This window comes from Onychostruthus taczanowskii, unplaced genomic scaffold (assembly GCF_017590055.1).
Source record: "Onychostruthus taczanowskii isolate IOZ18803 unplaced genomic scaffold, ASM1759005v1 scaffold60, whole genome shotgun sequence".
In the NCBI taxonomy this organism is placed as follows: Eukaryota; Metazoa; Chordata; class Aves; order Passeriformes; family Passeridae; genus Onychostruthus; species Onychostruthus taczanowskii.
Window position 1 is genome coordinate 1747189 of NW_024503680.1, and position 14984 is coordinate 1762172.

General features: G+C 42.0%; 1 protein-coding gene across 1 annotated transcript in view; it reads left to right on the forward strand.

Annotated features, from left to right (window-relative positions):
* The window catches only part of PTPRT (protein tyrosine phosphatase receptor type T), a 443055-nt gene that overhangs the window by 218357 nt on the left and 209714 nt on the right, over window positions 1-14984 (forward strand). The window contains exon 7 of the mRNA XM_041419248.1: window positions 2879-3172. Coding sequence (XP_041275182.1) covers window positions 2879-3172 — 294 coding nt within the window. The remainder of the gene's footprint in view (window positions 1-2878; window positions 3173-14984) is intronic.

Consider the following 14984-nt stretch of genomic DNA (forward strand, 5'->3'; position numbering starts at 1 on the left):
ATGTGTACAAGGCCAATCTGTCACCACGTTTGCTTAATCAAGGTCAAACAGAGATTTTAATTAAAATAGTGAGCTCATAACATCAGGCTGGTCATCTGTAACTGGCAAGTGGGTTTTGTAACAGAGAGAAAAAAATGTTCTCATTTATGTGCCAGTTTTGCTAAATAATGGGGAACTTGTTTAGAGTGCTTGCAGTAATTTGGCACAGAGTGATATTAAAAAAGTTAAAGCTTTTGCTCCAGTTGGTGCTAGTAGGAAATAATTAATTATTTTCAGTGAGGTGGGACTGATTCTCTAAACACTACTGGAACAGCTGCTTATCTTAGTTCCTTAAATTCAGAAAGCAGGAGCAGCAGTTTAAATTCCTACTTCTATTACATTTTACAGCACCTGTTTTTTTAGTGGTAGAACAAGGGGAAAATAAATGGGAGAAAGAAGGGAAACCACCATCACTTTTTTTTTGGTGGGAATGATTTGGATTGAGACAAAAGTAGGGAAGATGGGTGTGCTGGGTGACATGGTAATTTAAATCTGTTTGGCAAGAGTGGTTACTAAACTCTCTTCATGCCTGCCTAGTAGGATAAACTGCTCTATTAATTAAGCTCAATCCCATAAATCTCTTCTAAGTTGCCATCAAATCCCAAAGTAACCTGTCTCATGTTGTTATTGAAGTCTGCAGCCCAGGAGAATGGAGTTTAATATTTCATTTGTCTTGTGTTCAGCTATGATGTGGCTTGTAAGATGTAGTTTTTGCACTGGGAATAAAAATAACCAAATCTCTCTTTTAATTGCCTTGCACCAAGAAATAAGAAATAAACTGCTTGTGATCTATATTAATTTGATTTTTAATGAAAATGTATCCACACATGTTTCTTGAAAACAATTTTCATAGAGAAATAACTTTGTAAGTCAAAACATAATCAGTCTGGCATTTCATATCAGAAAAAGATTCTGGCAGGAGTTATGGAATAGTGCAGAATTAAAGCAGAAACAGATATTACACAGAAAACATATCTGGCATCACTGATTTTTGTTCATGTTGGATACCTGCTGCAATTACAATTCAGATTGTTTTTCTCCAGAGGTAAAACACACAACTCCTGCAGTCAGTCTCAAGGAGATAGAAGGATTTGTTGTGAACAGTTAAAGGAAATGAAATCAAGCATAATTTCAGTTGATCCTTTTGTACAACAGTTTCTTTTTCTTCACTGAGCAGATCTTAACCTGCAAGAATTATCCTGAGGGGAAAATCCAATCTTCCTCCCATCATGCGGTACTCAAAGTCTTTCCTTCCTCTTTTCCTTGGGTCCGGGATTCTTCCAGTTCTTTGAGGAATCACCTTCAGGAGAGAGGGGTTTAGAATGACTCCCACTGAACTCCACATTTCTTACGTTGTAACATTTATGTGTTTCTTTTTCAGAGACAGAGATCACAGGATGGTTTGGGTTGGAAGGGACATTAAAGCTCAGCTGTTCCACCCCTGCCATGGGCAGGGCCACTTTCCACTATCCCAGGCTGCTCCAAGCCCCAGTGTCCAACCTGGCCTTGCACACTGCCAGGGATGGAGCAGCCACAGCTGCTCTGGGCACACTGTGCCAGTGTTTTAAGCTCCTCTTGATAAAAATATTCTTTTTTTGTCACCTGATTTTCACAAGAGAATAGAGTTTGTGTCCTCTGGGCTGAGGGCAAACCACATTAGAGTGTGGCAGAGGGAAGGCTAGGAAAGATTCAGGAAATTGCTGATAATCTTGCAGAGTTCAGCTCAGGTTTTCAAAGCCACAAGGTGTATGCTATTCATGTGGTTTCCAGCATGCAAGTGTTATTTACACTGACAGAGAGGGGGAAAAAGAATAATAAAAATCAGGCAGGCAGCCAGAACTCTGTAGATTTTTTTTTTTCCTTTTTTTTTTTTTTTTTTTTTTTGTAGCTTCCATCAAAGGGAGCTGCTGAGATGTCTTTTATCAGCTCGCTTTGCTTTCTCTCACAGAGGTGGTACTCAGTAGCTGGTTCCTGCCTCCTTATACTGCTTCTCAAACATCCAGGCACTCCTCAGGTGTCATGCAGACTTTCTTGAGTACCTTTGCCCATGAAGTTGAGCAAACTTTGCAATCAAACACCATAGGAGGTGTTGATTCACTGTTGCCTTGGAGTTTTCTTTATTCTGAGCCACCAAGAGCCCCACTCAGAGCCAGTTCCAGCAGTATCCTGGCTGCTGGGCATGGGAAGATCTCTGCTGTTTAAATTTGCTAATATTGTCTCAGCCAGTGCTTTGATTAGAAAATATATGCTGTTATTTTTCTCTGGTTTTGGGGGGTTAAGATCAGAAAATGAACAAGTGATTTGAGTTTTCCTCTTGCTAATTGTGTCATGTTAAGCATTAGAATCTGGCTGTACCACGGCACCTCGATCTGTGACTGGGATATTCTGCTGTGCCGGGCCACAGGACAGAGGAAGGGCTGTGCTGGAACACTTTGATTCATGGTTTGTGCTAAGGGCACTCAGTTGTCTTTATTTAGGATTTCTTTCCCTCACTCTCCAAGATGTTGAGTGCTGTTGTTCATATGCTTAAAAGAGGGAGCAAGTATAAACCTGATGATGAGGTTTATAAATGTTTATGAGGTTTATGAAGGCACTTTTAAAACAGAAAGCTGCTTTGTATTTTCACAGGTGTTTCTCAATTGGTAACACAGCCCCCAGTGCAAGAGGGCTGGAATTTAAGCACAAAAAACCCAAGCCCAATTCTTTCCAGTAACAGAATTAAATTCTTATATAATATTTGGAAAATGAGAGGGGGAAATTGTGCCTTTGTTACAAAAGGTTTTGGGATGGAAATCTGGACAACATTTTCTGACAGGCTGTGATTTGTTTCTGTCCCCAGAGCCTCCCACGCCGATCGCCCCCCCGGAGCTGCTGGCCGTGGGAGCCACGTACCTGTGGATCAAACCCAACGCCAACTCCATCATCGGGGACGGGCCCATCATCCTCAAGGAGGTGGAGTACAGGACCACCACGGGCAACTGGGCAGAGACCCACATCGTGGACTCCCCCAACTACAAGCTGTGGCACCTGGACCCCGACGTGGAGTACGAGATCCGGGTGTTGCTGACGCGCCCCGGGGAAGGGGGCACGGGGCCCCCCGGGCCCCCCCTGACCACCAGGACCAAGTGTGCAGGTGAGGGCTCTGCTGCTTCCACTCCCTAAGGGGTGCTCTGTCCACACAGGTGTAATTAGTGCTGATTCCATGATGCAGGAGGCTGAACATTGCTTTATCCCTCTATACTGTATTGCAGGAGCAATGGGGGGTAGGACGGTCAGGATGGATGGAGACGAGAGATCTCTGGAGCCAGGTCTTGCTTGCAGATTATTGCAAAGGGTGTGTGTGCAGGGGCCCTGCTGGGAGCTGCCAGCCTCAGCTCAGAGCAGGCCCCAAAGAGAGAGAAAGGTAAAGAGACTGGTAAAGAGAAAGAAGGCAAGAGCATGGTAAAGAGGATGAGAGAGAGCAAAAGAATAAAAGAGAGAGGACAAAAGAGTAAAAGAGAGAGAAGTTCCTGTTACAATACCATAAATCTTTTTCTGTGTTGAATATTCTAATTCTCACTAACCTATCTAATACAAGATACAAATCCTATAGCATTTACATACAGCCTATAAGAATCATTACATTACCATACTGTGTTACATTTTAAACCCTCAAAACTGCTCTTTGAACCCCTTTTGCCAAGCTAGTAGGGTCTGCTCTGACCCTTGGACGTCTCTGCAAGCAGAGGGTATTGTTTCTTCATAAGGGGATTACCTTCAGCTGGCCATACCATTGTTTTCCAGTTGTCCAGTAACTAAGGTATCTCAAAGCTTGCTTTCATTTCAGTCTCGCTTATAGTTTCCATATTCTCAAAATCTTTTGCCAGGCAATCATATTTATAAGGCTTTCCTGTTTCATCTTCCCCAACACTATATTATTACTATATTCTTAAGTAAACCTTCCAGCCTGTCCGATACACCTTTGACTTCATTGGTCAACCAACCAAAACACCACCACCCTTTGGTAAACAAATCTCCATTACACATTCCACATTTGCCTGGCAACAGGTGCAGCAAGTGGAGATAAGAATTGTTTTTATTGTTTTTGCAGGGTCCCCCATGGCAGGGAAGAATGATGAATCTGACTCCATGTTCTCAGAAGGCTAATTTATTATTTTATGATACTATATTATATTAAAGAATACTGTACTATACTAAAGAATACAGAAAGGATACTTACAGAATGCTAAAAGATAATAATGAAAACTGGTGACACTCTCCAGAGTCCCGACACAGCTTGGCCCTGATTGGCCAAAGAGTGAAAACAACTCACAGCAGAACCCAGTGAAACAATCACCTGTGGGTAAACAATCTCCAAACACATTCCACATGAGCACAACACAGGAGAAGCAAATGGGATAAGAATTGTTTTCCTTTTCTGTGAGGCTTCTCAGCTTCCCAGGAGAAAAATCCTGGGCAAAGGGATTTTTCCAGAGAATGTGAATGCCACAGTTTTAATTCTTTCTCTGAGCTTTCTCGCAGCCTTCCCCAGGGAAAATGCCTGGGAAGGTCTGTATCTGTGCCTGCTCTCTGTGGCCAGGGAGCTGCTGCCACAGTGCTCAGCCACACAGCCCTGCTGCAGGTGCTTCAGCACAGCTCTAAGCTGACACTGGGAATTTGGATACATCCTGAAATATTTTGTTTTGTTCCACAGGCAGGTGTTTTAAGAACTGTTGGTTTTATGCTTGTGGTTTATCTGATAAACTCTTGCCACAGTGTGAGGCTGCTTTTTGTTGGAATAGGTAAAGAACTTCTTTTTCTGACCAGTCCTGCAGTAAGAAAATTGTTCTTAAGACCAGGCTGTGATTGCATTTTCATGTCTAAGTGGCGAAAAAAATTTGTGTTCTTCTTGGATAGTGGATCTGCAGAGGATATTAACAAATTGACACTGATATCAGTTTGAGTGCCCTGTGGTGAAGGAGGAAAATTTGAAATAATATTTTTAATTATTATAATTTATCCAATAATTTAGAAATAATTTAATTTTATTTATTTAATTTTAATAGTAATTTTTAATACATTTTTGTATTTTTAAAAATTACCTAAAAAATTATTCCATTTCCCTCCTCATTTCTGACAAAAGACTGTGTTCAAACACTTGCAGCACCCTCCTTTTCTAGCTCATATTGGAATGGATCAGTGCTGATCCAGGGGCAGAAGTAGTCTATCTTTCTTTCTAAGCCATATTGGACTTCCTGTGAAAAACTGACGGATGATGTTGCTCATGTTTCAGATATATTGGCTATTCATCCTGTTGTCATACATTAATCATCAGCCATTAAGGGAAATCAAGCCCTGTGCCTGGCAAGGGGATGAGCAAAGCACTTTTCTGCCTCACAGGTTTTTTTCCTACCACACAACTTCATTTTCTTGAATTTTTGTAATTTTTGCAAGGTCCTTACCAGGGTGTGAACAAAGAACAGGGATTAAAAGTCTTCTCTCCTTTTGCTACAAACCCTCCTTTCCTCCCCACAAATTAGTGGTTTACAACATGTGGATTTAAGAAGTGAAACCCTTATAAGAACATTCTGTTTCGTGTTACTCTTTCTGATCAAACAGCAAATCTGAAGTGGGAAGAAGGCATCCAGAACACCCAAAACCATCCTAGGATGGGATTAAGCAGTACAATATTAGTGTTCCTTGTCCACTTCATGGGAGGAACAATTCTAGCAATATCCTTTCTCTACCAAGAGAGGAAGCCTGGCAGGCTGGCTGTGTTTTGGGTGGCACATCCTTTACTATGAAGGTTGTAAATTAGTGAACATTTAGTGCCCCTTTGGGAAGATTTGGTTAAAAATAAATAAGCCTGAACACAAGGTCCTGACGTGGAGGTGTTTGCTTGGTTTGGCACCTCTCCTTTGGTAGAACACAGACCTTAAAGGCTTTGCAGCAGCTGTATGGAAAGCTTGAAGTGTCGTGGATGGTATTCTGGCCTGATTGGGAAGTTGGCATGTGTTGTGCTGCTCACCTTCTGGATTTCTTCTCCTTTCCTAGCATGGTCAAATCCTCTGACATCACTAGAAGTCACTGCAGGCCTGGCCTGGGGCTGTGCATTTGCAGATGGAAATGTGACGTGCTCAGATTTGCTCTGGAGTTGATGTGTTGTCACTTTGCAGTCACACTCTATGCAGCAGCCAAACTTGCAAGCTTCTCTGCCTTACCTGTAAAAAATGCTGGGTTTGGCTCAATTCAGGAGTTAAGATAAAAAAAAAAAAAAAAAAAAAAGTTGGCTTTGTGCTTAATATTGTCTTGTCCTGTGTCCCAGATTGCTGAGTTTCCTGCCCGGTTCAGGTATTGACTGACTCCGACAAGGATGACGTGGATAATTTGTTCAAATTGGCAAAGCTGGGGCACTTTCTGTTTTCCATCCTATTTTACTAATGAAAATCTAACTGAAGAAGGTCATTCTGTTAATGTTAGCTGTCATACAGGCCTTGTTGAGATTGATGGTGATGGCATTTATGTTTTGTTTAGGGCACTGGGTAGGAGAAATTGTAATGATCTTGATCTAAGCGTGGACCAGGAGGGAGGGAGAGACTTAATAGCTAAAGATGTGCAATTGCACCAAATGCCAACTGAAGTGATAGACAAGAAAATGCAACTCATTATTCCAATTTCCATGTGTCGTGGAACTCCTTCAAAACACCATTTTGAGGATAATTACACAAAACTTTCACGGTGAAGATTTTCACAAATGTGCTGAACTGAGAAAACAGCTCTGCTGCCTTGATTTTCCTAAGAGTACCTAATGAATGACATCAGGGAAAATTGAGGGGTTTTAAAATAGTTGAGGGATGAGTGATGCTGCTTTTTTTAATGTGAATTTTTTGGTTGTTTTATTAGTTGTCTTTGCTTTTTCTGAGCAAGAGGGAAGTACCAACCTCCTACACATTTGTATGCAACCAGGAGGTGATTGGAGCGGCCCAGTTGTACTGCACTCTTGGTGTTGTGCTGTGTGTATTAAGGGCACAAATAAAGGTAACAAAATTGATTGCACAAGTATCACCCGTGCTGCAGAAGCATTTACTTATTTAAATTTCTAGAAATCAGTGTAGCAACAGAAAGTGGCTGCAACCTTCTAAGAGAGGGAAGTCAATATCCCTTGGACTGAATACTCTGCCCAGGCTATTTTCACATAGAGACTGTATTTTTATAATATTTTTGTTCTAGGGAGGCTGAGTAACTGCTGGCCTTCAATTCAAGCACAAGCTCCAATGAATGAGATTCTTATTTAGAGATGAAAATGAGAAGGATTTTGGAAGGGCCATGCTTCTCTTCCACTTCAAATCAAACAGCAGAAGTTCATTTACAAAGTTGCCCTTGCTTGTTTTGTTTATTGACTGTAAGCTTTGCATCAGAGCAAAAGCATGGCCAGGATGGTCCAGCATGAGCTCAGACATCAGGACAACTCTTACAAAATCATTAATAAGTTTCAGATTTTGATCACACTGAATGGAAGGTGACTATATGGACTTGAAAAGGTTTATTGTTTTTTTATTAGATAAAACCCATAACATAATTATGGAAGGTCCTACTCTAAATGAGCCTAAAGAAGTTTTATTGTATAATATCTGTATAATATCTAAATTTCTGTTAGCCGTATGTGCCCAGGCATGTTACCCCACTGGTGATGCTTTTTGATGTTCTACAGGACAGCATTAAAGACATAATATTTGATCTATAGAAATACTACTGAAAATTAAATATGGCAAACCCTGCACAAACAATTTGTTAATTTGTTTTTTGCAGGTTTTATGTTTTGGATTTAAGTTTGGCTTTTTCATGGGCTGTTACAGGTTGTGACTTGGGACAGGAAAGGATGAAATGACCTTGAGGCATAACCCAGTGAAGTGTCAAAGGGAAGAGTTGTCAGCAGGGAATGGGGAAAAGAGAGGGTTTGGTTAAGGTTAAGACCAGACATGGCGTTGGAGGTTGGTTAAAGGAAAGATAGATCTAAAACATTAGTGTTTATCCCCAAAATAATAGGTTGAGGAGATAACAGGATTAGAATAAAGTGTTTGAACACAGTTCCCAATAGTGCCTTCTATTCAGCACTGGTTCTCTAAGTGTGGGGCCTTTTTAGCCATCCTCTGTAGATAAACAGAGCTTTTAAAATCCTTGTTCCTTGGCCTTTGTTCACAAGTGTGTGCTTTGGGAAGCTTGAGGCTTATTTTCTTCTCTGTGCTTATTGACTATTTGTCTGCTTTTTTGCCTTTTTTTTTTCCTTCCTTTCTTCAGTTTCCACAGAAAGGAAGAATAGGTGAAAAGTTGTTTTTAACCCTGGTGGAAGGAAAAAAGGGAGAAGTTTTGCCTTTAGGTCATTATCCTGCAGGGAATCTCATCTGAAAACTGTTTGCTTCTACTGGGGCAAACTCACATGAAAAACAAGGCCAAAGAATAATATTTAAATTAATAAAGGGACAGAGTAAATACAATACTTTCTTTATGATCAGTACTTATTCCTGATTAAGATACTGTCTGGAAAGGCTGCCTTGAACATTTAGCTTAATTAGAACATTGTCTGATCTTCATTAGCTGTTGAGATTAAAGAAAGGGAGCCTCCAGGGGGACTTTCTCTCTCTCTAAAACTGCCTGAAAAGAGATTGTGGCCAGCTGGGGATCAGGCTCTGCTCCCTGGGAGCAAGTGGCAGGAGAAGAGGAAACAGCCTCAGGTTGTGTTAGGGGAGCTTTAAATTGGATATTAGGAAAAAGTTCCTTACTGAAAGGGTTGTCAGGCATTGGAACAGGCTGCTCAGGGCAGTCCTCCATCCCCAGAAGGTGTGGATGTGAACATGGTGGTGCTGGGTTAATGGCTGGACTCTGATCTAAGGGGCTTTCCCAGCCTCAGTGACTCTATAATTCTCTGCCTTTTTGGATGATGACAACAGGTGAATTGGGGTTAATGGCTGGATTCTGATCTTAGAGGGCTTTTCCAGCCTTGGTGAGTTTATCATTCTTTGCCTTTTGGCAGAGACTTGGATGTTGTTGGAATTGTTGTTGAATGATGACACCAGGTTGTAAAATGACTTGTAAAATAGGGGCAGTTTTATAACCTTGTGGCTTGGAAGAAGGAAACTGTTCAGTCTGACAGGAGAATTGTTTGGTAAGGAACAAGGGAGGGAGAGGAGAAAAAGTCCTGAGAAACCCCAACATCTCACCCCAGGAAATACATGGCAATGACTCCTCATGGAATAGGTTTATGTCCATAGGAGGTTTGTCCTCATGTGAAAAATTCCATGGCTCACAGGCAGCCTCTCCCTTCAGATAAGCTGCTGGAGACTGCCTTAATCACCACAGGGTGATTTAGCTCCTGCACAAAGAGCACTTGTCAAGATCAATACTCAATTTTTGGTGAAGGCCTAGGGAAATAAAAGTTAGTCTTAAATGATGGGGCTGAATTCGATACTCCCTTTAAAAATAGCCCAGATACAGTGGCTGATACAAATGTAAATGATCTGAACATTCTGAGTTTGATATGGTGCTGCCAAGTAGCTGGAAAACTTTTTCCTCTGGTGGTTGTTAACAGGTGACTTTGTTGCCATGAAATCTAGTAAAATTTTCCGGTAGTAAGCAGCTTTTGCCATTTTTTGTTGGCTTAAGAGAATAGTTCCAAATCTATAAAAATATCTCTGGTTTTGCTGTATTACAGGTGTTAGAAAAAGAAGGTGTTTGCACACTGTTATGAAATCTATGAACTGATCAACCACAGGCATGTGCACTGAATATGAGTTCAAAAATATTTATTTCTGGTTTAATTTTAAGGTGATATCTCCCATTAAATACTTCCACATGTTAATGTGGAAAAATATGATTCAAGGTTGCTACACTGCTGCCTTCATTTTTTTTTTCTCAAGCTTATAATAAAAAAAAAAATTAAAACTCAGATCTATGAATCAAAGCACTGCACAAAAAGCATATCAAGTGATTTGAAAGAGTGTTCTGTACAACTGACTTTTTTGTATTATCAAAATCACTGATTCACAGACTTATTTAACTTGGAGCTACTCTTAGCCTTGTGCTGAAAGACACATTCATTTCCCCTATTAATATTAAATTTTAACTCTTGGCTCCAGTATCCTGTAACTTTAAATGGAGAGGGTGGGGGAAATAGAGGCTTTTTTAGCAAGTGAAGGAAAACTTAATCATAGAATTCTAGAATATTCCTGAGGTACAGACCCCCAGGATCACCAGCCCAGCCCCAGCCCTGCCCAGACCCCCCAACAACCCCACCCTGGGCACCCCTGGCAGCGCTGTCCCAGCGCTCCTGGAGCTCTGGCAGCCTCGGGGCTGAGTTTGGCTCTGTGGATCCCCCAAAGCCATTCCAGGGACATTCCCTACCTTGATGATTGAAGCTCTGATTTCTTTCCACCTCAAACAGCCCTTGGCATGTCAGCCAGAGGGATTAAGAGCTACAGAAATACAATATTCCTTCATTTTGATCCTTGATCCCCAGTTTGTGCTTGGAACCAGCTTGATAGCATTGCTGAAAGATAGAGGCTTCATCCTAAGGGATTAAATCCCTTTGCATGCAAGATCATGATTTTTCCCTGCAAAATTGATTAAATAGATAAATATATCTGGATTTCTGTTTTATTCTTTCCCCCTCCCCACTTATTTTTTGTTGAGAGTAGAAAGACAGCATCTACCCTTTGATTAATAAGTGGAAAACGTGGGGAAAAAAAAGAAGGTGATGTATTTCTTGATGACAAATGTATTTCTGGTTTCTTTCCAAGTTACAGCTGGTTTCACACACAGAGGTGTCCCAGGCAAAAAAGAATCTCTTTGAGGAAACAGCAGGATCAAATTATGGCTGTGCTGTTTGTAGCAACACGGTTGCCCTGGAAAGCCACTTTTCAAAGAATAGAGAATAGATTGGATCTGTGAATTATTTACTGGAAAAGAATTGAAAGAAGGAGCAGCTCTGTTGTGTGAGATATAACAACAGTGACAACCTGTATGGGACAGGAAGAATCGGGGAGGAGATGGAATGGTGAAAGGGGAGCAGAGTGCTTTGGTGCATTTGCAGTAGCTGAGGGGATGCAGGACTCCTGAAAAGCCAGACTGTTGGAGCTGCCAGGATCCTTGTTTTGGCGTGAGGCTGTGACCCTTCCAGAGCTCAGGATCTAAATTCCACGTGTGGGAAAGCAGCAGCATGCAGAGGCAAGGCTGGGATTTACTGCTGGAGCACATCAGTGTGCCATAAATCTGATATTTGCTTCCAGCACTGACCAGTCCCCAAACACTCCTGAGTCTCCCAAAGCATGCTCCCTATTGCCTTTAACCATGGGACATATGGTGAGGAATTTTCTTTATCCTGATCCTTGCAGAAGATCAGCCTTTTGTCCTGGGGCCTGGGGATTGATTGCCCTTATCTTAGTCTGCATAAATACAGTTCTGAATATAAATCCAGCCACAACAGTGCTTTGGTCTGGATTTCATTTTTTTTTTCCAGAGGGATTTTGCTCACTGATGGATTTAAATTCTAGGGATTTACTTTTTTTTATCTGCAAAGGCAGTTTGTTATCCAGAAATGTTTTATTTTTATTTTTATTAGGAGGAAATCTAGTTATTCATTTCCACATCACACTGCTTCTGCCTGGTCCTGTTGCTGTTTAATTTAATATTTTTCCAGAATGTGGTTTGAATTTAGTATTATTTTTGGAGTGGGCAGGCTGGTCAGGAAGATGACAACTTCCAGAAAGGCATAAGGCTCTTATGCCAAGAACTGTTCTCACTAATGGTGGGATTTCACAACTTCTCCCAAAAGCAGGGAACCTTCCCAGCTCTTGCTTTCACACCAGCCGAATTTAGGACACTGTTCTTTTGGATGTTTCTTGTCTCCTGAGTTCTGTCCAGGCTTCCTCCCAAGCAGCTATTCTTAATCTGAAGAGGCAAAAATAGAAAAGGAGAGGGGAGAAAACACAACAAAAAGGCCTAAAACAAAACCAACAAAACCCCATTCTGTTCTGTTTGACTCAGAAAAATCCTCGAGCATGGCTTGACTTTGTGGTGAGGCAGCTGAACATCTGCTCTTCTGAGGGAAAAGTGGGTTTGAATCAAATTTGGAGGGAATACAAACCACCTGGATTATTACTGCAGTTTTTCAAGGATATATTTCTGCAGCTTGAGGTGCTTGAGAGTGTCTGGGGAAGGGGCTGGAGAATCCTGAGGGAGCTGGGAAGGGGCTGAGCCTGGAGAAAAGGAGGCTCAGGGGGGCCCTTGTGGCTCTGCACAGCTCCTGACAGGAGGGGACAGCCCCAGGCTGGGCTGTGCTCCAGGGAACAGGGACAGGAGGAGAGGGAACGGCCTCAGGCTGGACCAGGGGAGGCTCAATGTAGACAGCAAGAGGAATTTCTCCATGGAAAGGCTGGTTAAACATTGGAAGTGGCTGACCAAGGAGTGGTGGAGTCCCCAGCCCTGGAGGAGTCCGAGGAGTACCTGGCCATGGCACTCAGTGCTCTGGGCTGAGTGTTGGGGTAAATCACAAGCTGGACTTGATGAACTTGGAGGTCTTTTCCAACCTCAGTAATTCTGTGATTCTGTGTGAATATGCTGGGCACACGTGAAGGCTCTGTGTGAGGTCACTGACAGGACAGGCCCATGAATGACTGCAGATACTCTGCACTGGAGTCTGGACACAAGTGGTGCCCAGAGACACCAAACCAAAATTCCCTCGGTGCTCTGTTACCCAGCCAGCCTGGGTTAACCAGGGAGCTGGGTTCTTTGTGCACAACACAATGGTGGTTGAGTTTTCTTGTGTGCGTTTGGATAATTGTGTGATTCCTCTTCTCAGCTCGCTTAACAAAATTGTGCAGGGAGGGCAGCAACATAAGCAGATATTTGATGTGTTAATAACTTCTTCCCTGCTTGCTTGTGCAGCTTCATTTCAGCATTCTCAGTTTAAGAAAATGGGTTTCTCCAGCGTGGGCCTCAAAAGGTACCTCCTTGGCTCACGCAAACCTGGCACTGCTTTGCCCAAGTCAGCATTTTATACCCACTGAAAATCTGCCCCACCATTTGCAAAAACAGGCCAAGCGTTTTTCCTCAATTGTCACATAGTCCCCTGCTAAAAGCAATTTTATTTAAATTGCATGGTGTCTTTTAGTCTTCAGTTAAGAGGCATCTTTCATAAAATCTCATCCCTTATTACCATGTTATTACTGCCTCCGTTGGCTTGCCACGGGTGCACGAGATGATCACTTCCAGCTGTGGCTTTATCCGAGCGTGAAAAGCCCAGTCAGTGGGAGGGAGCTGGGGAAGGAGGATGCTGTGGATGTGTTCCCATTGAGCTGGGGCTCAGGAGAACCAGAGGGAGGTGCCTTTGCCTCCTCTGTGCCATAACCCATCCCAGGAATCAATGACAGCCCCGTCCTTGCAAAGCATCCATTCAGGGTTTGCATAGTCATGATCCTATCTTTGTCCTGGGACAAGTGTTGCTTCCTGCTTGTGTTTCTCTTGTTGCTTTTCCAGAGGCAGCTGAAACATAAATGACTTTCATTTTCAAGTGTGTTTTTAATACACACAAGTCTGCATTGAAAAGCACTCAAATAATAAGAGATGCTGAGACTTTATATGCTGGAAGTGGCCAATTTTAAACGTTTCAAAGAATAAAATGCACATTAATTGGCTTTCATGGATGCTTTAACATAGAGTACAAAAGCCAGGCAGAGGCAAAATGGAAGAGAGCACTACATTTTTACCATGCTAAGGCTTTTAACCCCGAGGCATTTGCAAGATATTTAGGAACAGAGTTCTTCCTCACATGTTTAGCTGTTTTACATTTTGTTATAAATATTTTACCCTTTTATTTTTCCCCAGTGGACTCTGAAATGTTGAGATGAACATGACTTCTTGTTTAACACTTGGCAGTTCATCCAGATGAGCAAGGGTTTTGCACAGCTGGGGGACAAAAGGAAAAGGCAGCTTGGTGTCTTAAATCGTGTTGCAGAACCAGCAGATGGAGCATGAGTGCAAAACCCGGTTGGAAGAGCTGTCTCTGTCTGCACAACCACGTTGCATTTTCATATTGTTTGAGCTTGAAAATTGACTTTTAAAAGTCATTTTTAGCTACCTATTGCGTCCACAAGCATTTCTGCTGCCTGAACACAACAAACCCAGAGCAGAGCTCTCATTCCCTTTTGGGAGTCTGGGGATCCCTTCACAGCACCCATTACACAGGTGAAAAACAGAGACCCCCAATCTGCCCAGGCTGTGGATTTGTGATCCAGCTGATTGCCATGGCCTTGGGACTGGATTGCAGTTTTCACTCTTGGCCACCCTTTTAATTATTTGTTATTCAACTGAGTGCGATGAGGAAAAGGAAATGCTTTCAGCTCCTTTTAACTTATTTTTGTTTTTTAGTTTCATAAGCTAAATGCTTAAAAGCTTTGAACTTCTATTTACTTTGTTTTTCCTCAGCTGTTTTTTTTTTTTAATGTGAAGCAGTGGAATATTTTAGGACTTCATAAATAATACTGAAGTACAAACCATAGCTGTGACTGCATCAAAGTACTCCAATATTGCTGGGGAGACTTAGAGGCCTGAGCATCCAAATCAGCCTGACAGTTGTGATTATAATGTATTTTGCTCAAGATCCACAAATCCTCATTTCAGCTGCCAATAATCCTTCAAATTATTAAACTAAAATCTTGGTACAGAGACCATCAGAAGGGGGTTGAAAGTGAGACCACGGCTCACAAGATAACAAAATCTGAAAGCCTGAACATCATCATTTCCTCCCTGTGGCACTTGGAGAAGTTTTCTAGCATTCCCTAGAGAAGAGGGAGCACAGACAATGTGCTCCCAGGAGGAAAGTAGGTCTTACAAATAGATCCAAAACACCGGAAATTGATTTGTCCATTAATGAAGTTTAACAGAAATCTTTGGTGAGCTGGAAGATTAGATCA